General features: G+C 47.3%; 1 protein-coding gene and 1 long non-coding RNA gene across 4 annotated transcripts in view; one reads left to right on the top strand and one right to left on the bottom strand.

Moving 5' to 3' along the window:
• Positions 1–105: 105 nt before the first annotated feature.
• Rcd-1 (Required for cell differentiation 1) lies at positions 106–19,750 on the top strand. 2 transcript variants are annotated; one of them, XM_077699088.1, is made up of 10 exons: positions 106–280; positions 388–414; positions 533–651; positions 5,351–5,471; positions 6,941–7,028; positions 9,211–9,317; positions 13,695–13,790; positions 15,828–15,926; positions 16,080–16,171; positions 16,687–19,750. In XM_077699088.1, exons 1-10 carry the CDS (start codon positions 269–271, stop codon positions 16,871–16,873), a joined length of 948 nt encoding a protein of 315 aa, XP_077555214.1. In that variant the 5' UTR covers positions 106–268; the 3' UTR covers positions 16,874–19,750. The 2 variants fall into 2 exon arrangements, with proteins under 2 accessions (XP_077555214.1, XP_077555213.1); XM_077699087.1 differs by having other exon boundaries at positions 385–414.
• LOC144169760 (uncharacterized) overlaps positions 19,495–22,403 on the bottom strand; it is a 37,109-nt gene continuing 34,200 nt past the window's right edge. For both annotated transcript variants that reach the window (XR_013322519.1, XR_013322520.1), the window contains one exon: positions 19,495–19,792. This is a non-coding gene — a long non-coding RNA (uncharacterized LOC144169760). The remainder of the gene's footprint in view (positions 19,793–22,403) is intronic.

The following is a 22,403-nucleotide window of genomic DNA, read 5'->3' as shown; positions in this document are numbered from 1 at the left end:
AATGTACTGCGTTTAAAAATATGGCTTTAGCGCGCTATGATAGTTTTGCAGTTTTGTATGCTGCATGGAGATTTCAAACAAGCCGACACGACTGAAGCAACTGAAGCCAAGCCCATCCGTCTAATTAGTACAAAAGGCTAAAAAACTGCCAGAAACGCAAGCAGATTCGGCAAGCAGGTTCTAATTCAGGGCTGCGGAGAGCAATTTTTTTTTAAATCGACACTGTTTGCCCGTTGCGTAAGTTCAGAAGCTTGATTTAGCAGCTGTTATGAATCCCTCGGTAAGCTTTGGCATGCTCGACGGCGTTGATGTTGACGTCGCGCTTTCCGTCGCGACCTGTCAGTGGCGGCGTCAGATACATTCTTATTATCGTTTGCTTTCCAGCAGGCCTCCAGGGAACAGTTGAACCGACTCGTTAGTATCTAAACGTACTCTTTAATAGCTAACAATTTTGTCACAGTTATGCGAGTAATCTGAGCGTCGCGACCGGCGAGGTGGTAACCTAAGCCTGCTTTCTGTTGCCGATTTGCAGGCGCTGATGAACGTGTCGCAGCATTCGGTTATGCAGGCTGTGGACAAGGAGAAAATATTTCAATGGATAACCGAGCTCTCCAGTCCAGAAACGCGGGAGAATGCTCTTCTGGAACTCAGGTATGTGGCAGCGCCGAGAACAGTATGCGCGTGCAGTTGTGTTACGCATTATGACTACGCTTTAGAACATCTCTTGTGGTTTATGACCGTCGCTTTGCTTTGGAAGCCCGATTTTGATGCTCGCTCGTTGTTTTGCGTAGACAAGGCACTGATTTGTTGGTTACCGTCGCGTAGGTCTATCGGCTAACCCTAAAGGCGAAATTTTAGAACGCTCCTTACCTAAGCGAGGATGCCTGAAGAGTGGCTTCCTTTGGCTAAGCTTTGAGGGAGAATTTTAAACGATCTTTCCCATGCGCGGTTTTTCCTACCTCATATAAGCAGCCCTTGACTGCTTTCTTACAATCTTTCTTAATGCATAAAACATTTCAAACGGATCCTGGCACTCTTGAGGCATCCTCGCTGAGGCAAGAAGCCTTCTAAACTTCGGCCCTGTTTGGTGTGTTTTATTCCCTACGCCCATTACCCTTGCTGACCTGTTCATTTGTATTTTGGCGGGAGAGTGCCACGCAAGCTGGTTTCCTTAAAATGTTTTTGGCGGGAAATGCCGCGCTGGCTATAATATTTACACACAAATACTTACACTTTACTTGATGCTGCAGTATTTATGAGCAGTTACGTTTGTGTAGTCTGCTCTGGAGAATCCTTGCGACTAACTTATCCTAACGTATACTGAATCATTGTGAGAAGGGTAATAAATGTACCTTGCCTATATTTCGTTGCTTTCAATTGCTTTAATTAGTCTGTCACCTTTAGTCACCTCCTGCTAAATATAGGCTTCTTCCCAACTCGGTGCTGGAAACCACTGACCTTCCAACTGAAGTAACCAGTGAGCTGCTTATTTACGACTGTGCATCAGCGGATGCTCGAGGCATAATGCATCAACGTTTAAAAACGCCTGAGGCCATATGTCCGACATCATTTGGACTCTTCGATTTAGTCACGGACTCTCCGTGGGTAGTCCGGGGATTCCTGGCGCCTAAGGGATGTATGGGAAAAATGGATGTTGGACTGGTTCTTGGGGAGTCCGCGGTGAGTACGAGACTGTAAATTGAACAGTCCCATTATTTTCCCAGATACAAACACTGTGTCGACAGCAACCTAAAAGGCACCATCGAAAGCTTTGACAGTGAACATGGGAGTGTGGGCTGGTCAGTACATGGAGCGCGATCTAGCGATGGGATATTATCCCATCGCGTTACAAGAGTTCATTATCCGATAATGAACTCTTGTAGTTCGTCCATTCGGCGGATTGATTTGACTGCAACGGTTGATTTAGCCGTTGTCTGCTGTGGTAGCTACGTCGGACATCTGGAAACGATTCCAGAGAATACACGTGCAGATTCGGCGCTTTTTATCAAGCGCGAAACGCAGCAAACACGTCCATACTTTTCCTTTCCTCTGCCTGATTGGGTGCTACAAAATTTGCTATCCTCGCGTCTCCATATTTCCAGATGCTGTGGCTTAACTAATGCAGCAGGTAGCTGTGCGATAAAGAGCTTTCAAGGAGTGTGCCCGCTAAATGCACTATATGCCAGAAAGCGCCAGCCTCTCACCAGACCGCTCTGCATGTATTGAGTGGCACGCGCTCCCGAGTCTACTGTCGTAAAGCATTTGACTGTACCACCCCAGCTTATGAAAAACGCTGTATGTAAGTGTAATAAATTGAGTGATTGCTTGGTAAAGGGAGTTCCCGGAGTGCAGAGCAGGGCTAAAGAAGACCTGTGCCGAAAGCAGCCTACACCATACTGTTTAATACTAGCTAAGAAATATAACGCTCAGAAATATAACAAGTTCTATCACTTTACCAGAAGCTGGCCATTTTAAAATAAAAAAAAAATAAGACCAGAGCAGCTGAGATTCGAACGTGGTGTTTCTGTTCACAAGTCTGAGGCATTGCCTTGACACCGTGAACAAAAGACACACATCGGCTTCCTAATTGTTGACGAAGATGTGCGCTCACGCAATGGCCATTGCCAGCAGACTACACAATGCCGTGCATATACTGTGTATACTCGTGTAAGGGCCGCACTTTTTTTCTGAGATTTCGACGGGACGTGGCTTTTACACGAGTCAGGCCTATATCTATCTGCAAAGACCATGTTGCTGTGACGGTTTTAAATAACAGTGTAAGAATTGCACAGTGATGACGCATACTTTAGTTACGGTTATTCCTCATCACTTTCGCTCTCGCTGCTGCTGACGAGTCCGTCTCATGGGCGCCTTCCTAGAGGAAGTCATCTTCCGTACCATCCATGCAGTTTGTGATTCCCGTGACTTTAAACCTTTTCACAGTGGTGTCGCATGACACCAAATGCCAGGCACTGAGAATTCACAAACTTGTTGGAGCGTAGCCCTCTTCAACCTTCCACTACGCATCTTCTCGGGAATGTTCGCTACCATCCACTCGGAGTAACAATGCCGGAATTTGATCTTGAAGGGCCGATTGACAGAAACATCAAGTTGCTGGAGGATACTTGTCATGCCTCCTGAAATGACAGCGAAATTCGTTCGAGTTTCGGTGAGCCAGCCTTTCTCACAGTCTGTGAGGTGGCCCCGAAAACTGTCTAGGGCAGGCAAAGCCTTCCATCGCAACAGGCCACCTGGTCGGTTTGCCCACAGTTTTCACCCAATCCAAAACTGGTTCGTCACACATCCATCCTTTTTTGTGGCATCGAACGATAATTCCATGGGAAAACTTCTTCCTGGGCAATGTCTTCCGTTTGAACACTACGTATGGTGGTAGCTTTCTGCCATCGGCAGTGATGCAGAGAATCGCTGTGCACCTTTGACGTTCGGCACCCGTTGTACGCACAGATATACTTTTCGCAACTTTGAAGTCCACGGTGCTGTTCTCAGGCGCATCGAACCAGACCGGAGTCTGGTCCACGTTTCCTATCTGAGGAGTATCGTAGTTGTGTTCCCTTCGAAGGCTGTTTACGAAATGGTGGAACTTCAACAACTCGTTCTCATATTCAATTGGCAGCTTCTGACACCGTCGTCCTGCGCTGAATGGAGAGCCCATGCTGACGCATGAACCGCTGCAGTCAACCCCTACTTGCCTTTAAACTCTCAAGTGGAATGCCCATGTGGCGGGCGATGGCAAGTGCTTTTACACAGATCATCTCCGTCAACACTGCATAGCCATTGTTTCTTGTACTCGTAACGTATTCCACAAGTTCCTTTTTAAGTTCTGGAAACTTTAATGGCTTCCTGTGGAAAGCTTTTCGGGTTCGGTTTGTTGCAGCAAGCTGCCCTTACTGGGTGCACCACCAACGCACACACTTCTCGTTCACATCAAATTAGTGTCCAGCGGCGCGCTTGCCGTGTTCTTCAGTGTAAGCCACGACTTTCAGCTTGAAAGCCCCAGTGTATGCAACCAAATGCTTCCCCATTGTCAGCAAGGAACGTGGGCCACGATCCACTGAACACCCACTACCACACAATACACTGCCCACCACTGCGACACCACACAAAGAAAAGATGGCTTCGAGTGAACGAATGTACAACAGGATATGGCCGTGTCACTATGTGATCTCAAAGTACTGATGATGATAGGGGCTTTGGAAAAGCCCCTTGTGGCATCTAGTAGCGATTCACAAAGCTTAAAGGAGTACTGACACGAAAATATAATGTTCCACTTGTATTGCTTTTATCTATGCTTAATGGTCTGGCGAACCCGATACAGCACTTTAAATACTTCAGCGTGCGATAATTAATTACATTGAACAGTCTGAAAATCGTTTGTTTCAAATTCCCGCGCTTTCATCCCGAAAGCCGTATATGATAGAATCCCAGCATGACCTCATCGCTTTGTGCGGACGTCAAAACACTGGGGAGGCTGGTGGGGGCGTTGTTTTGACCGTGCCGCCGCCGGAGCTGAATGGCTGAGCTGCTTGAAGGTGCTAGGCTGGTGCTGGGCCTACCATTGCGGCGGAAATTCGGTGACCGCTTTCAATAAAAGTCCTGATGGCGACTTCTACTGCGATTCCGGGCTATATTATCGCTTTCTTTCCCGTGTGTGGAACTTTATTTTTGCCAACAGTGCCTTTCTGGGCAGCGGTTATGCCTGTAGTTCTGGCTCCGTGCACCCGTTTGTGAATGTGCCGGTGCCCGCTCGCGGGGCCGCGCGCATGAAGTGATGTCATGAGTTTTAGACGAGCACTGTCGCGTCACTTCTTTTGGCTTTCACGGAATGATGTCGTGCTGATGTCCATTTGCTGAGTGGCGCTCCGCGCGCTGCTCTGTCGGCGCGATAAATGAGATCCGATTGAGTATGTTCTTCGCGTCGCAGGCCGCTCATATTTCAGGCAGGGCATTCTGTTGAGTAAAGGAAGCGAACTGTGCAATAATATGAACGCCCAAAATTGGTGTCAGTACTCCTTTAACTTGTGCTGGTATATGAATTTCTGCATTCACAGCTTTTCCTTTTCTTCTTTTTATTCCCCCCCCCCCCCACCCCGAAAAAAAAAAATGGCTCCCAACTTAGAGGTGCAGCCTTTACACGAGCATACACGGTAGCCTTAGTCTTTAGATCGTTGAGCCAGTGGTTGTATTTAATCTTTCTGGCTTTACACTTCTTTCAGCTGAGAAAAAATTATTGCATTATCGAAAAAACTATGCTCCTGGCAAATTTGTGTTACTGGATGTTAGTTTGTGCGCCATCCTTTTTTAATAAGCGCACTTTGATGTCAACCCGCAGTAAGAAGCGCGAGGTTGTCCCCGATTTGGCCCCCATGCTGTGGAACTCGTTTGGCACCATCGCAGCGCTTCTCCAGGAGATCATCAACATTTACCCAGCCATTAACCCTCCGACCCTCACGGTAAGCAACTCTTGCTGTGCCTCCGATTCAGACCACTGAAATGTGTGGTGTAAGGCAGAAAACTCTGGTCACCTTGAAATCACTCTCTCCGTGTTCTTTGGTCACCAGTTTTCAATGGGCCAGTGATTAGTGCACTTGGGCTGTTGTGGCTGTGTGCTGTCGCAGCATGTAAAATGTGGTGCCCCTGACTCTGCAATTGAACCGTTCAATTCTGCCCCTTGTGGGGAGCTGATTTATGTGTTAAGGCATGAATGGAGCCCGCCAACGAGATTGCAGTTTCAATTTTTGGCATCCTCATGTGTAGTATTTTTCAGGCGTTCGTGAAGTGCAAGAACGGCCCTGTGCAGGAAATATTGGTGCACATAATCGATTCCCTTACGGTGCTCCTTGTAGCGTCTTGTTAAACCCTGAATTCGGATCCTGTTCGCACACTTGCGTCGTAATATCACCGCTGCACACTGTTTAATGGGGTTTCCTCTGACCTGTCCATTTCTAGTGTCTCAGTTTGACTTGCAAAATTGTAGGTTGGTTTGAAGGGCAGGCTGCATCGTAAATTGGCTGGTAGTGTTAGGATTTGCATTTGAATGCGGTTGCTGCTGCTGCTGTTCTGATATTTGCTTTTCCCTCCCGAATTTCGGGTGCAAGTAAAAGAACATGCAGATTTCAAGGAAATTGGGGCAACTGATAATGCCCTCTTGCTCTCTAGTTTGTCCCACCCGGTGCTGCTTAATATTGCAAGGACACCACAATAGCACCTGTGTTTTCTTTTGCCCCATCCTGTCTTGCTGTGCTGCTTCAATAATGAATTTTGGTCTACATTCTGTGTTAGTGTGGCACTCTGTCCCTATTCCTGCCACAGACCTGCAATGAAGGGTAATGCCTAGAGTAAAATCATTTTAGATGCGACGGCATCTCATTCACTCGCCTTGTCCCTCCATACGGCGTTGTCGATGTCCGTCCACACCCCTCCCCCATTCTCCTCTCCGCCGCTCACCCCTCTCCTCTCCGATAGCGAACACTCTCTTGGGAAGGGCATTGGATTCGATTGGCTTGGCTTGGATTGGATGTGGATTTGATTTGGATTGGATTAAAGTGGATTGTGTTGCGTCATAGCCGCGGCAGGGGGTTCACGGCATGTTTCACGCGATGGGAAGATCAACCTAATGGAAACAACAACAGAACCCCCTATGTGTCGCATCTACACAGGGTGATAGAAAATAGCCAGCGCAAGGAAGACGAGGACGAGGATTCCTCGTCCTCGTCTTCCTTGCGCTGGCTATTTTCTATCACCATGAACCAATACCAACTCGCCCAGCTTGCCATCTTGGTGATCTACACAGGGGTTCCCGCGAGGGGAGGTGGGAGTAATTTTAATTTCGCTTTAATTCTGCATAGACATTTTATCGTGCCGCAGATGATCGGACCCCTTCCAGCTGTTGTCTCTTGCTCTCCTCTTGCCCCCTGTGCAGGCACACCAGTCAAACCGGGTCTGCAATGCCCTAGCCCTGCTGCAGTGCGTGGCTTCACACCCCGACACGCGCACCTATTTCCTTGCTGGTGAGCCACCAACATGCTCGTGCTCTCGCCCTGCGTTTGTACCTCACTAGGGCCACGAATACTTTTTTGTCCCAATAACAAGGGCGTCAGTTTTATCGCAAGCTTCACACATATGGCCGAGATAATAAGGAAAACAGTTGAAGCAGCTTCAACTTCCGAGCCACTTTCTGGCAGAGCTTCCTGACACAGGAGAATCTTGTTAGCACAACCAAAGCCACCACCAAGAAACATGACTGGGTGATGGTAGTGGGGCCTCTAGTTCCATTAGATTTTCTCTCTTGAGTGCTGACGTGAAGTTGACACACTGATAGCCATGTTTTTAGTACTTTCCTCTCTAGTGCAACTACTGCTGACGTCATGCAGCCAGAAATTTAACAGTTTTTTATTATTCCTTGCATTCTTTGTCCGCGTAAATGTCTTTCGTGGCTCTAATGAAGCAGAATGAGTTACCAGAAAGCTGGTTCCAGAGTTACCAGAAAGCTGGTGAAAAAAAAATTATCTTATCGAATTTTGGTAGTCTGAAAAGAAAATAGTAAAATAAATTCAGAATGTACAGTTTCTTGGTAAATATCTCAAGACCTGTAAGCGGAAAACTGCTCACAGTAGTTTTTTAGATACAAAGAAAAATGCTTGCACTTGTGGTGTCCAATTTTCTCGCTGGGGCGATACAAATGCGTGTGTAAAAACGGGCATTTGCTTAACCACCGATGCTTCGTTGTGCCAGTCTCCGAAAGCCTTGAACGCGATAAAAGGTTATCATAATCCACTGAGTATTAAAGGCCAACTGCACTCAAACTTTGCCTTGCCAAATTTGTTTTGGGCGTACAATACGTACCACCAAACCAGCTGGGACGTGATTTGTAGCCCTGAGAAATGCAGTGTTAACTATTTAGCAACATTTAAAATAGCCTCGTTGCAGACGACGCTGCACCAGCCAGCGGATCGCGCAAACTCCCATGAAGAAGTGCATTGCGGCCGGCCGGATGCTTGGTCCTCCGGCCAGCCTGGGCCCGTTTGCCCGTACGCATAAGTTCCCGATTCAGTTCCCGCTTACGAATAAGACGCAAATAAGTCGAAGTCGGCCACGGCAAATAAGCCGGTTGCCAGAAAACCCCCAACGGAAGCACTGCCTTGTTTGTATCAGTTTCGGGCAAACGACTTATGACCTAGACAGCGCTAAAGTCGTAGTTAAAAACTTATTCCCACACTTATCGCGTTCGGGCAAACGGGCCCTGGAGAACCGGTCAAGCACCACTAGGCACAATTTCTTAGGCAGGCTGCGAGTGTGAAGTGCTCGCTCACCGGCTGCAACATCACTTCAGCCTGGCTGTAATGGCTGCGCTGTTCTCAATTTCAATTTCAAAATCTCCCATTTTTGTTGGCCTTGTGCGCCGTGCATACGTGTATTTCAGCTGTCATATTTTGTATCTTGCAGTCTTTTTGTGTTTAGGCAGACTTTATGGAAATAAGGTTTTCAAGAGGTCTAAATTTTGGTCGCAGTTGGCCTTTCTGACCTTTTCGTAATGGTTTACATTAATGGAAATGTAATGGGCATCAACAATTAAGATTTCAGCAGATGTCTGCTGCACCAATAAAATCCAGCCTGCTGCTGCTATTACTACTACTACTAGGTGTGTTTCAATTTTTCTTTGATTTAAACTGGGATCGACTAGCATGCATATAAAACTCGAATGAGAAGTAAGAAAGTTCATTATAAACTGGCTACTCTGCTTGGACAGAGAGTGGCAAAAGGAGCTTGGTAATGACGCTATGTCGGAAGCACGTGCCTCCGCACCCTTTCCCTTACATTTTGCTCCCATGTCTGTTTCGTGCTGTAGCAGCCACAAAATGGGGTTAGCTTGTTAGCATGGGCAGCATTTTCGGTGATCCAGTGGAAGCAGACCAGAAGATCCCAAGGTGTCAGACAAGCCGTGCATGTTGTGAAGAAGCCACTGACATCAAGCCTGTTGTGATCATTCTTGAAAAAAAGGCCTTGCTAACTATGATGACTGTGTTGTTGGCACATGAGGAGACATGTAGAGGAAGATGCTGTAGTTACCGGAACAACCAACAGCTTCAAGCTGAGTTTGCTTGTGGTAGTCTAGTAACCACGCATCTCCTCCTCAAGCTCCGGTTCCCCCCTTGACACTGCTTGCGTTGCTTCTTTGTCTCTCTCGTGCAGCGAACATTCCACTGTACCTGTACCCATTTCTTCACACCGTGAGCAAGACGAGGCCTTTTGAGTATCTGCGACTGACCAGCCTTGGTGTGATTGGTGCCCTGGTCAAGGTGAGTGTGAGCGTTTTGAGGGATAAGCAGGGGAAAGCCCCCCACCTTAGAAGATTGGTCGTACAAGAGCAGCTCCTGGTGGTGGTAACGTGCAGCTCTGCTGCAGCCCTGACCTGTCAAAGAGTGCCCCGCCTTGACAGTGCGGGCTTTTTGTGGTGCTGCTCTTGGCTGTCGTACCTCTTGCATCACTGACTATCTTGTGCTGATTGTGTGGTGGAACACACGTGTGCCTGCACTTTGATGAATGAAGGGCTTGGAATCAAAGGGGGAGATTGTATCTGCTTTTCCCAAAAATGTGGCCTAAAAGTGTCCTACATTTTCTCGTCAAGCGCGTTGTTCAAATTCGATTCTGCGGATGTTCGTGAAGGTACCCTCTATTGCATGTTGTGGTGACAGAGTGCTGGCCACAGAATAGAAAACCATTCTGCCTTCAGAGCTTGTGTGGACTGTTGGATAGTACTGGCTAAGTAAGAGAGTAAAACCAAAGGAGTACTGACACTAAATTTCTCACTTTTGGTTTTTATGCTGTAAAGAATACCTATTGGTCCCAAAAATCGAACCAAATCGGTCAGCCGCCAGCATAGAATTATAACGCATTTATTTCACTCAATTTCAAATTCGGTCGTCGCGCGCCAGAAGGTCGTTCAAGTGCAGGACAGACGGTGTTATGTCACGGTTTTGCGGCCACAAGAAGTGCTGGTGCTGACGTCAAAAACCTGTGATGTCAGGGACATTTGCCGCATCGTCTGCTACAATTGTATATGGTCCACACTTGCGTATGCAGTCGACATGTCGTCTGAATTGTCAGACTCGGATGAGTCGCTTCCACCTGGCAGACAGAGCAACTTTGTTTAGCCACAGCTGAGGCAATTAGGCTGGCGACATCTTCACCGTCTATTTTTAATGTCGCTGCGGCTCGAACCAGCGCAGGCCACGGCTTGTCGCCGCTCTTCCGAATCAATCTGATTGCTGAAAAGAAGTTCCACATATGAGAAAGTAGATGTTAGTGTGGTGAAAAATTGTGCAACGGATCGGTATCAGTGGTGATTTTGAAAGCGGAGATATCTGCCGCAATGCTAAGCCTGCGCTGGCCAGCTGCGGAGGTTCGGCTGTCCATTCCGGGCACCGTGGCACATGATGTGGCGAGTGCCCGAAGGATGGCGCTACCTGCGCGGAAGAATCAAAACATACCACGGCAGATGTGTTGGTCACTGATCACTCAAATGGCAGTTATAGCAAAAATACAGTTCCGCATGCAAGCAAAGGGGATGGTAGTGTAATGAAAAGTTATGTTCGGGATTTCCATTTGCAGTTGCACAGATTGCGGCGATAAAATATCGGCCACGAAGCTAAGCCTAAAGTTCCCATCACCCGAGCAACGCCAGGCAGTTGAAGGCTGTTGGGGGCGCCCCTCTTCAAAAGCTCGCCTTGCGTGAGCGCGTTGTTTGGGTTCTTGGGGGGCCTCCAACACCATGTTCCCATATTCTAAAACTGCCTAATCGTTTCCACTCCGCTTTTACTGCAGCTCCGCCGTCAACTTCGGGCTCCACAAGTAGCCGTCATCCGAGAAGTGCAGCGAGCAATTTCAGCTCGCCAGCCTCGGTGACCGGCGGCCGCTGCCGTGCATGGACTCGGCCCATGTTTTGCGCTGCGTGTCGTCGCGTGGAAAATAATGCATCTTGGCATCGTCCGTCGATTTGCTCGGTTGGGCTTTCATTAAGCAGTACATCACGTTCCATGAACTTGCCATAGCGGAACTTTGGCAAGCTCGGCGACGCGCACAGGCCACTGCACAGACACCGCACAGTTTTCGGCACCAGTGCAAGAGAACACCATGTGCCGGCCACAAACTGAAGAGCAAAGACCTCAAACAGGCAAAGTGCGCAAAGTTTACAAGCATTGCTCACAGAGGTACACCCACGCCTCTTGCCAAAATGAAGACCACCGACAACAGCAGCACAGGCTATTGCTTCCGGTTCCGAAAACGACTATATGACGTCACCCTGAACCGGCCAGACACGCCGTAAGATGTTTCGACACACCGACAGCAATTTCGCTAGTGCTGCCGATTTGTGGTAGCTCATGGCCGGGACAATTAAAATCGATTTTTGATGCGTTTCCAGCCTCGGATCGCTGCAAAAATTTGTGAGGCATCTGTACAAACTACTGAAGCCAATTATAGTTTTTTAGGAGTCAAAATTTGGTGTCAGTACTCCTTTAACAGCCATGTAATGTTCATCACTATTTTCAGCTACTTTAGCAATCTGGAGCGCCATCTATGCTTTGAAAAATAAGTGAGACCTAAATGTTGGTGCATTGAGCCTTAACGGGCCATTTGCATTCATTGCTGGTGCTAGCATAAAGGCCAGCCATCTTAACTGTCAGAATAATATTACTGTTAGCAAAATTGCTGTGGGGAGATTCTTGCCGAATTATTGGTGCAGTTGGTAACATTGTGATAAGCATTTGAGCTTCTCTTCCGGTTTCTTTGAGGCGAGTACCAGCTTGTTTGCGTAAAAATTACCATGCCTGCAATCTTCTTTAGGCTAACGGCGCACCTTTATGTGTAGCGCCAATTACAGAAACTGAATGTTGTTTTCAAGAGAACTGTGTTCACAGAAAAAGGAGGGGGCGTCAATTTCGGGTTTACCATGAACCACAGTAGTGAAAGCATTATTACAAGCTTTCGGGCCAGACGGCAGATTTTTGTTTAATGAGGCACCATCCATGGTCCACTGTTCCGAATGATTTTGAAATTTTCGTGTTCATCACTGGAGTTAGTTTGTTGTGGTCACCATCACGTGAGTGCTTTGCACATGTTTGATTTGCAAATTGGATGACTTGGAACTACATACCGTGCGCTTGCCTTGATAGCGTAGGTACCGAACAGCCAGCAAAAAGGAGCCAGCCTCTTTTAAACTCGGTGGTCCTAGCCTGCCCAACTTCAAAGACAACATCCAGCATGTGCTTCGTTTCAAGTCCATCCTGTCAAAAAGTAGTCTGCATGGGGTAGAACTTACAGAAGGGTGCTCGCTGAACCTTGCATTCTCTCCTGACCAGCTTTTTGGTGTATGGATTGCATGCACACAGTGCCTTTGCCAGAGGCTCGCTGACTCAACTAAAGGTGGAAGTTCATGTGTATGCACAGCTTCGAGGCATGTCCACCCAGTGCATTTTACTCTTTTAACATTCTGGCAATGCTTAGGCCCAGTGCATGTGCCAAAGGAAGTTTGCAGGCTCTGTGTTCTACGGACAGCATGCTGTAAACGCTGAAGAAGAGGGGGTGGCCGCTGCTTGCAGTTGTGTGGCTATGACTTGGTGACCGACGAGAAAGAGGGCATCGTCCAGACCAGGCTTGTGCATAATGGGACCGAGGTGCCCAACGCAGTGACAATGGTGCAGAGGTTGATGGCGGTGCTGTGCGAGAGTGCTGCCGAGCTCCTGAGGTCGACCCGGCCCGATCCGCCTGCGTTTGGAATTCATTCGGCCAGTCCCTGTCGCGTTTAGAATGGTGGACTTTGCTGTTGGTTGTTGATTCTGTTGCTGTCTTCAGTTTTCTTGTTTTGTGTTGTTTGTTGCAATGAATAAAACTAGTCTGAGCTACGTGCACGCCCTGAGAGGGCACCTGCCGTGGCTCGTAGCGGCCTCCTTGTTCCAAGTGAAGAAGTGAATAAAATAAATGTTTGTGTCCAGTTTGCTGGTAGTTCAATTCTAGGTATGGGGAGGAGCCGTTCATTCTTCAAAGCTTGTGAAATCAGTTGGGGTTACTCATTTTCATCGCATAGAAACGGCGCACCTCGCCTATGCGAGTTCAGGTGCAACAAATGAGCCATAATTGTGCGGCTCTTAGAAAAGCAGGTGGACCTTCTATGTCAAGTAGCTGCTTGGGAAATATGGGTGCTTGTGGATCTGAAAATAAAGTTTGCGTGGCGCCTCTTCTTCAGTGCTTGGTACTGCTTGCTGCAACATATTGCTAATTCTTATTCAGAGGATCATGGCTCCAGTGAAGTAGTGTGGTGCTTGTGGCCTATTGGCAGTAACAAGAAATAGCTCATTAATGAACGTTCATGCCTAGCATACCCACAGTGCGAAAGGTGACGGCACCTGTGTGTACAAAAATTCAGTGAGGACCAAATTTGTTGCCCTCTACTACCGCATGTCTCATCACCTAGGGGTAGCGCGGTGCGTAAAACTACAATTCAAATTGCAGGGCTACTAGGTGGCACAGCTTTTTTAAAATTTGCTTGCGATTGCAGAGGGTGCAGACGTGTGTGGTGGCCATTGTGATGGACCACAGTGGGTAACTGTGAGCACACTGTGGATCAAACGTTCCTCCCGTTAATGATTGCCACCTTTGCTCTTCTTTCTCTTAACCAGACGGACGAGCAAGAGGTGATCAACTTCCTGCTGTCGACGGAGATTATCCCGCTCTGCCTTCGTATCATGGAGTCTGGCAGCGAGCTGTCCAAGACGGTAAGGATTGAGCTCTGCTGCACGGTTGCGAAGGGGCTTGGGCCTGGAATTTTGTCGCAGGTTGTTTCCGTCGATCATTGGCACACACAAGTGTTTCGAAGGAGACTGCCACAAGTGAATTTGCCAAACTCGTACTTGTGGCTGCATTGCATGTCTACGTCATGAGGACCTTTATTTACCATTTAGTGGAAGCCTAGAACATTCTTTTATCTGCAGGGTTTGTACGAACAGAAAGGTGGCCTCCTTGCAAACCGCCCGAGTGTTGTCACACTGGCTTACAACATAGTTTGGGGCTCTCTCTCTCTTCAGAATTTTTGTTTTCACTTGTATCACGGTAAATGTTGACCGGTTGTTCATTCACATGCTGTTTAGGCAATTGTTTGCAGTTTGTTACATTTTGCGCTGTGCAGTTTGTCAGAATTTTTCTTCAGTAAATCAGATGAGGGTGGGGTTGAGGAATATCACTTTTCGAGTGCAGTTCCCTCGCAAAAAGACGTGCACGTGAGCAGGCCGAACGAAAAAGGGCCTGTGTATCCCAGACTTCAATCTGCAGGAGGTTATTGGCAGGAAAAACGGGTTGGTAGCGCACTTTTGGTGCCAAAAATGAATCCTGTGCAAATAAAGCATCCTGTAGTTCCATCTCGCTCGCCACGCATTTCTGGAACTGATACCAGGGGCAAAAATTGTGCCAACTAATGTTTAAAAAAGAGAAATATTTTGGCAGAAACATGAATCGAACCTAGGGTCTGCAGTGATGGGCAAATGCTACTTTGCAGCAGCATTATACTGATTACGGCATTTGATGTATTCTGAAATATGGATAAAAGATCGCCGGGAGGAGAGAGACAGCATAAAGTGCTGAACACAGCAGGACGAATGACAGCAGAGAAGCAGGAAAGGACACGTAATTTCAGCACACCAGTACCAGAGAGACAGACTGTATCCAATCAGGCACTAGTGCTTCGTCCATAAATGATGCAAAGCAAAAAGGACCATGACGGTGCTAACGGGAGGACGCAGTCACACCTTTGGAGGACTGCAGGAGTATTTGGAGCTTCCTAATTGCAAAAGTAGAAAAGCATGTTTACTCAAGAGCATATATGCAGGGCCAACCATACTGATTGGCTGAGCCTTTCGGTCATAGTAACAGAAAATAAAATTACACAAAGCAAAAAGGGTCATCAGCATGATAATAGGAGGAGGTACAACCATGCCACTGGAGAACTACATGAGTAATTTGAGCATGCTAATTATGAAAGCAGCAAAGAATGCGACCCTAATAGCACATATGTGTTGCTAAGAAGGGTGATTTGCCAAGCCTCTGGGTCATAGCATAAACACAGAGGAGAAAACGATGTAATTGGAGGAGAATAATGAAGATGGTAGTGAAAAGACAATCGCACCACCACGCACATTTCTGTATGGCTGTGCTGTCTGTACTGCGATGGACTCCGAAGTGTGTACCTGAGCGGCAGCTTTGAAGTGTGGTCGCCCCCGGAAGTATGCCTCGGGAACACAAAAATGCACCACATCGAGCAAAGCACCAGCCGCTCCCTGCAGCTACGGCTGCCCCAAGCCTACATAACAGCAGCTGTTATGGTGTGTAGATCACACGCCAGACTTACTGCTAGAGCCTTCTCATGGCAAAAAGGGCACAACAGAAGGTGACATGATCACGACAGGCCTACCGTTAGACATAAAGCATTGCACATCTCGAAATAAAATTTAATGCTTTCGCTATCCTGCATGTAAGCAGTCTTAAGTGCCTCCTTGAATATTTTATTACGATTTAGTTAGATGGGACTCGCAGGTTTCAATACCACCTGTTTCTCATGATGTCGTGTTTTGCACCTCATAAAAGCAAGGAGCAAGCAGCATGTAAAGCTGTGTATTAAAAAAGAAACTGCTCAGTATATTTTGTTGACACATCGTATTCACTATTTAGGGTTGCTTCCAATGTACCTGTAATATTTTATTGTGCTAAGAAAACAAAAGTTTGGGTAAGAAATCCGCCTCCCGCTTTACATTGCATCGCAGGTTGCCACTTTCATCCTGCAGAAGATTCTGGTTGACGAAACTGGCTTGGCGTACATCTGCCAAACATACGAGCGGTTCTCTCACGTGGCCATGATCTTGGTAAGTCGCATTGTCGTGGCCCGTCTCGTCACTTTCATGTTCCACTTGTGTAGAACTTGTTTCAAAGTAACTGGCGAAGCCTGCTGTGGGAGCCCCTTTGTAAATGCTGTCAATTGTGTAATATGTGCCTGTTGTTGTGACCCTTCTGCGCAGGGCAAGATGGTTCTCTCTCTGGCCAAAGAACAGACTGCACGCCTGCTGAAGCACGTGGTCCGTTGCTACCTCCGGCTCTCCGACAACCCAAGGCAGGTGGCTTCACTGGTTGACTCCTGCTGCACGCTCAGATGCTGTGCTTTGTTCCAAATTTGTTGATGTCAGTCATTTGGCTTTGGCTTGAGATTGTGGCATGGATTTCACTTTGAAGTCGCGTGACCGAGGCATTTTATTGCTGAATGTATAAGAGACAGATTGTCGATTCGGCCATTGATGTCCGTATTGACAGCGTGTATCACGGACAAGATGCTGGCTGGGAGCAGTTCAACCAAAACTGAGGGAGAGCAGCAAGGGAAAGGTGGGGCACTGAACCGGCTGCTCGAGAGGGAGGGCAAATAGACGCCAAGTGGGAGAAGTAGAGGAATGCGCACGCATGAGAATCTTTACGGGGGGTAGTCAGACACCATTGGGCTTGCTGAGTCGCCGCTGGTGGAGGGTACAGTTTCACAGTTGGCAGCAGTTGATATGGGATGAGTGCTTAATAACCCCTGCTGGTGGAATTGGCTGTCTGGCGTAATTTTCCCTTCTCGGAACGGCGACTGTGCAGGGCTCGTGAGGCTCTGCGCCAGTGCCTGCCGGACCAGCTGAAGGACAACACGTTTGCGAGCTGCCTGCAGGACGACAAGTCCACCTCTCACTGGCTGGCCCAACTGCTGAAAAACTTGGAGGCAACACCAGGCGGCGACCCTCGCCTCTCCTACCAGAGCAGCCTCCCACCCCAGCAGCTGCCCTAAGGTTGATGGTGGGGCGGTGCACCCGGCACGGGCGCTAGCAGTGGTACTCCTGGAGCCCCGTGAGAGTCTTGGGGCCGCAGGGGAGGACACCTGGCATGTGCGGGTGCATGAAAGGGGGCCCGAGCCCCAACCCCCCCTTTCCCCCAGCACTTGTTTGCGGTGCCTCGAATTCGCATTTCACCTGGTTACAGATGTGTGGGGTAGTCACTGAAATGATAGTGAAGGGCTGTCGAGCGTGTGCCACATGCGAGGCTAGTGACGACTGGAGTGCTTGCTCTCGCTGTGGAAAGAAGTGTTGTCTCACTTCTGCGAATTCCAGGTCCCCTTGACAGTGAGTTTCACATGTGTAGGTTTTGCGGTAGTGCCAAGAGCTCTTGCAACCGAGCTGCAGTTTCCTCCCAGCCTCGTGGCACAGCCATCTTATAATGTACGTGGGCAGTTTTCAAAAACAATTAGCTTGCTCATAAATGTCTCTCCTTGGCCCATAATTACCTTTCTGAGGTGCTTTTTTTTTTTCCCCTTCTTTTTTTCTTTCTTGAGATTTGACTCCTTTGATTCGGATTGTAAGCGAGTGCAGGGCAAGGTTAAAAATTTAAAGCCGTGTAAATAGTGCGTCTGCTGGACACTGAGACATGTCTGCAAGCTAGCTGGCGAACACATTGCAAGCGCCCCTGAAGGGCCTGCCATAAGCTGCTTGCCTAGCCTTCCTAGTTCAAATTCTGTGTGCAGTAGGCACGCCATTCATTCTATTGGCCTCATGCACACAAGAGTTGTGGGGGGGAGGGGGGTTCACATGCCAGGTGGAGCAGCGCCCATTGACGGGCGTCCGTGGCGAGCAGTGTGACGATTCTGTGATGACGCGCCCTAGACCACACTGCCTCTCAGTCTGTGTAGTGTCCTGAAGGTCCCTGCGTTTCAGGTTGTGTACAAATTAAAATTTCAGTGGACACTGGACCTTGTCTTTAGTGTGAGACTGCTGGCTACAGGGATGATCAATTTTGTATTTTCAATCACATGTACATAGCTTTCATAGCCTATTTCTCTACTTGTCAGTCACTCGAGCAGCTTACGAAGGTCACCGCAGTGAATATGAGGGAGGGTGGTTGATTTGTGTGTGTATGTGTGTGTGTTTTTTTCTTTGCTTTATTTGACGACTTTTGCTGGCCATTTTTTGTGATCACAGGTGTAAAGAATGGGTGGCTGTGCTTTACACCGCATCATCAGTGGCCATTCAATTTGTATAGAACAGCACACATGGCCAAAGTTCTCCTGTTCAGCATTTTATCTGCCAGAAAGGTTGAATTCTGCCGATATTGTGTTCTGGGATGAGCAGGCAAGGAAGCTTCCAATGTGCAAATCTGAGGTTGCACTGCCTATTCAGAAATTGGCATTCATGTAAACAGCACCTGGCACAAGCAACGAAGCTTGGACTGCAGATGGTTTGCCCCTTGTTGAAACGGAGCGTGTTGTTTCGGTATTTTTGCATGTGCTTCCATCCTGGTCTCTCTTGAGCCCATCCTCTCTCTCAGGCTTTTGAGGCTCCCATTTTTGCGAGAGCTTCCCGAGCCGGTGCGTCACTGTTTTTCTTTTGTATTGTCCTGTGGCTGCCGCCTCGTAAGGCCGCTCATTGTTTGCGCACAGAAGCTGCCAAAGCTGCATTTGCACATTATGAGTCGGTGCAGTGCAATTTGTATGTATGTACTTAGCAAGTATGATGGGAAATGCTGGAGGAGGTTGGTATGTGTATCTAATGTGATTGTGGTGCAGCCTTTTCGGGTATCTTGTAGTATGACTGGTTGAGCTTTCAGCTGGGGAGAACCCACTGGCATTCTAAAATTTCATCCAAACTTGCACACGTGGTTTTTAGTAGCAGCACTTCGCTGGAACATAGGAACTACCTCTTGAAATTTCCTCAGTGTGCTATCTAACCAGTGAAAGGATGTTTTCTGCCTGCTCCTGTTGTTGGAAGACACTTGGTTTAACTTTGTATTTGAAACTTCAAAGCTGGAGTTATCTGTGTATTTGCAGGGGGCGTAATTCTGTGTCCCCCGAAACAAACCTGCCGAGAGCACACTGTTCATTTAGTCACAGCACATAAAATTGGAAATTTCGAGTGCTTAGCATTTTTGGGGGCATGGTTGCGAGTTTGTTAGTGAGAAATTTCGTCCACTGTACCAAAGAGGCTTTTGCTGCTGCTGCCGTGCAAATGCAGTAGGACATGTGAATGGGCAGTTGCAGAGATATTGTGGGATCAGAGTAGGCGGTCTGCCACACAATTTTAAGTGCTGTGCTGGAATTGTACGTTTTGCGTGTGTCGGCAGCACAAGTGGGGTTGAAGGTTAGTGTGGGAATCTCTATGAGCACCTGCATTTTACCCTTTGTGATGTTTCTTAACTTCACATGGTGTTGAATTACGTTGGTATCCTATTGTGAAACTGGTGCAAGTGTTCTTTTTTATTGTTTTTGTATAACTTTATGGCAAGCTTGTTTTCTGTGTTTTTTTTTTTTTTTTGTGCAAGAATGGCACAATACGATGGGGGCAGAGAAAGAAAAAAAGTGTCATGAAAAAAAAAAAAAAGGTGCGAAAAAGGTTTTCCACTGTCTGAGTGTACGAGATTGAGGTTGATAACTGCCATCTCATTAGGCTTCCAACCTCTGAATGTTGTGAGTTCTGCAAGTAATGTATCCATATGTCATGTCATCTCAGTGTCAGTCAGGCTGGCTGTTGTGTGGTTGGTTATTGACATGAGTATGTACAACTTGAGTGGCTCTTCTATTGGTCATGCTGTAGTTGGAGCATGCTGCTCTGTCAGTTTTGATGTTCAAAGTACAAAGGTTGGAATTTTGAGGAGCAATAAAGTCTTTATTTGACTTGCAGGTTCCTGTCTTCTGAGTGTCGAGCACACCACACATGGGCACCTGCAAAGTAAAATTAAGCGTTCATGTGTAGTGGTTGTAAATGTTGGTTTGGTTTTGACAAATGTGGGCGAAAGACCAAGTTGCTGATAGAGGCTTACAGTGATGCATGCTAGCCTTACATTGAATGGTTTTGCAATTTGGGGGCTTTCATGATCTCTTTGGCTTGTGCCTAAAATCCATGTGGGCACCCTTCACCCCGGCACACTGTGCTCCATGAGCTTATCGGTAAGTTCCATTGCTTGGGGTGCAGATATTGCCAGAAAAATAGCTAGCCTGCCATTCGGACCAGTTTTCCCATACAACAGTGGGCTACAGAAGGTATGCAATAGTGGTGAAGTTTATGAAATACTGTTAAACCATTGGCTGAACATTGCACTGGTTTATTGCCATGCCCTCGTGTTTCTCACGTTTGCCGTTGGCCCATTTTTAAAAACTAGTCGTTATTTCATATTGCAATTCTGGGTTGTGATGTGAAGACAGCAAACGGTGTTTATTGAAGATTTAAGGGGAGACGCGGGTCTTGGAATCGCGAAATTTGGCCAAAAAATCGATTTTTAGAAATCGCCATTTTCGGAAAGTAGAGCTATTTTTCTACCGGTTAGCAAAATATCCAGACCCAGGAGTACGTATTTGAGCCATAATATCAATGTATAGCACCCAGGGCCGTACCCAGAAATTTTTTTCGGGGGGGTTTATGAATTTTCGGAAGGGGGTAGTTTTGCTGAAAGCAACAGTAAGTATTGCTTACGTGCTGCCTTGAAAAGATTTCGGGAGGGGTTCGAACCCCCAAACACCCCCTCTGGGTACGGCCCTGATAGCACCGACAACCGCTAAAATCGGCCAAGATTCGACGCGAAAATAGCATTTTTTCGACGACTCGCCCCTCGGGTTCTACATGCGCCACGGCGTCCATCTTGGTCTCATTCGAAAGTGCGTCTTTTCGTTTTCAATTCCCCGCCAGAACCACTCCGTTTCGTCCGTTAGCTGCGAGTAAAACCGGGGTAGAAAAGAGACGGAACGCGCCGCCTAATTGGCTACTGACTGCACGTGACTGCAGGGCGCAACCTCATTGGCTGGGCGCCGTGGGTCGTCTGCTCGGCACTTCAATCACAGTGCAACGGCTCATGTATTCGTCTATGCGAGGACCGGCAAAAGCCCCGCATGGCGTAAAAATAAAGTAAATATATCTATCGATAAGCGAAAGGAAGAACAATCATTATTAAAAGCGCCTGAAATACGATTTTCTGCTCGTGTGACGACGACTTGTCGCGAGAACGGCGCCGAGACGGAGGTAGGCGCCGCCCGCGCGGGCTGCCGAGACGATAGCGTAGCGATATGATTACGCCTGCGGGGGCACTAAGGTGCGTCTATCTTTCGATGAGCAGCAAATAGAAAGAAAAGAAATGATAAAGTGGAGGATGCTGCATGCCGACGTCGCAAGGGAAGTGTGTTCATTCTGTTATCAACGATGCCGCGGCGGATCGGCCCGCACTCCGGCGCGCGCTTCCTCGTCGGCAGGTTACCATATAGATGAGCGATTTGAGAATTATAAATGTTCGCACTGTGCACAATGTGCGTTGGTGACGTGATATACGAGTAGAATAAACCGAAAACGTGGTTATCCCACCTAGCCAAGCGCATGCACGTCACACGGTCACAGAACAGTGGCGGGCATTCCGTTACCAGCCCCTTCGGTGCAACTCATTTAACGCGATGCAAATCCGATTTGATTGCTACAAATGAAGCAGTAACATAACAAAATAAACGTTTACAACTGTGGTGCACGATCGGGACCTCAGCCGTAGTCGCCAAAGAGTGACGGCGTGCTGCCAACAGCATAAAAATTGAAGCAACTTTCTGGCTTTGCTTTTGTTCAGTTTTTCTGCCAAGTGCCATCTGTAGACAGAGGATTTCATAATTTTCCCAGCAACTGATTTCAGCAAACTTGGTATGCTCGTATTGAGCGAAAAGCGAGCTACATTCTAGAACCTTTCTTTTTTTCATGTGCTCAATAGATAAACCTGTCACTTGTAGTAAAACTTCAACTGCGATTTTCTCAGCTTCCCTTTTTTTGCATATGTGCCTAGCCTTACAGGGGTTTTGAGGTAGTTTTTTTCAAAGGATTTCTACAAGTGTTATACCGTTGAATTCGGGATAAAATGAACTGCATGCTGATTTGCCCCAAATAAATGTTATGAGTAATAATATGAGCTCATTAAGTTTTCTGAAAACTGTACTTGGCATAATTAGGCTAATTATATCCAATCAACTATCTTTACAGGAATATAAATAGCTTCAGCATGCATGGCAGGTCTTAAGCTACACATCCATACCATTTATTTAAAAAAAAATTGAATAAAAAGTTCCTTAAAGGCCCGTAAGAAATTACTTAATTAGGCTCCAGTGTTTTCTTTATAACTAAAAAAATAATTATACCACTTGAAACCTAATTACATATTTGAAATGAGGAAGTCAAAACACATATGCACAGTGATTTTCATTATCACAGACCAATTAATAAAAAAGTTCATTTCAAGACCCACGTCTCCCCTTAATGGAGCAGTTGGCACACAAGATGGCCAACTAACTACTCAAGGGATAGAAGACGGGC

Source organism: Haemaphysalis longicornis, unplaced genomic scaffold, assembly GCF_048455015.1.
Source record: "Haemaphysalis longicornis isolate Haplotype H1 unplaced genomic scaffold, Haemaphysalis longicornis Haplotype H1 scaffold_2, whole genome shotgun sequence".
Lineage (NCBI taxonomy): Eukaryota > Metazoa > Arthropoda > Arachnida > Ixodida > Ixodidae > Haemaphysalis > Haemaphysalis longicornis.
This window is presented reverse-complemented; position numbering and strand designations above follow the sequence as displayed.

Coding starts and splice junctions, on each gene's coding strand:
- Rcd-1 (XM_077699087.1), top strand. Junction 415..532: donor GGGAACAGTTGAACCGACTC/GTTAGTATCTAA, acceptor GCCGATTTGCAG/GCGCTGATGAACGTGTCGCA. Junction 652..5,350: donor AATGCTCTTCTGGAACTCAG/GTATGTGGCAGC, acceptor GTCAACCCGCAG/TAAGAAGCGCGAGGTTGTCC.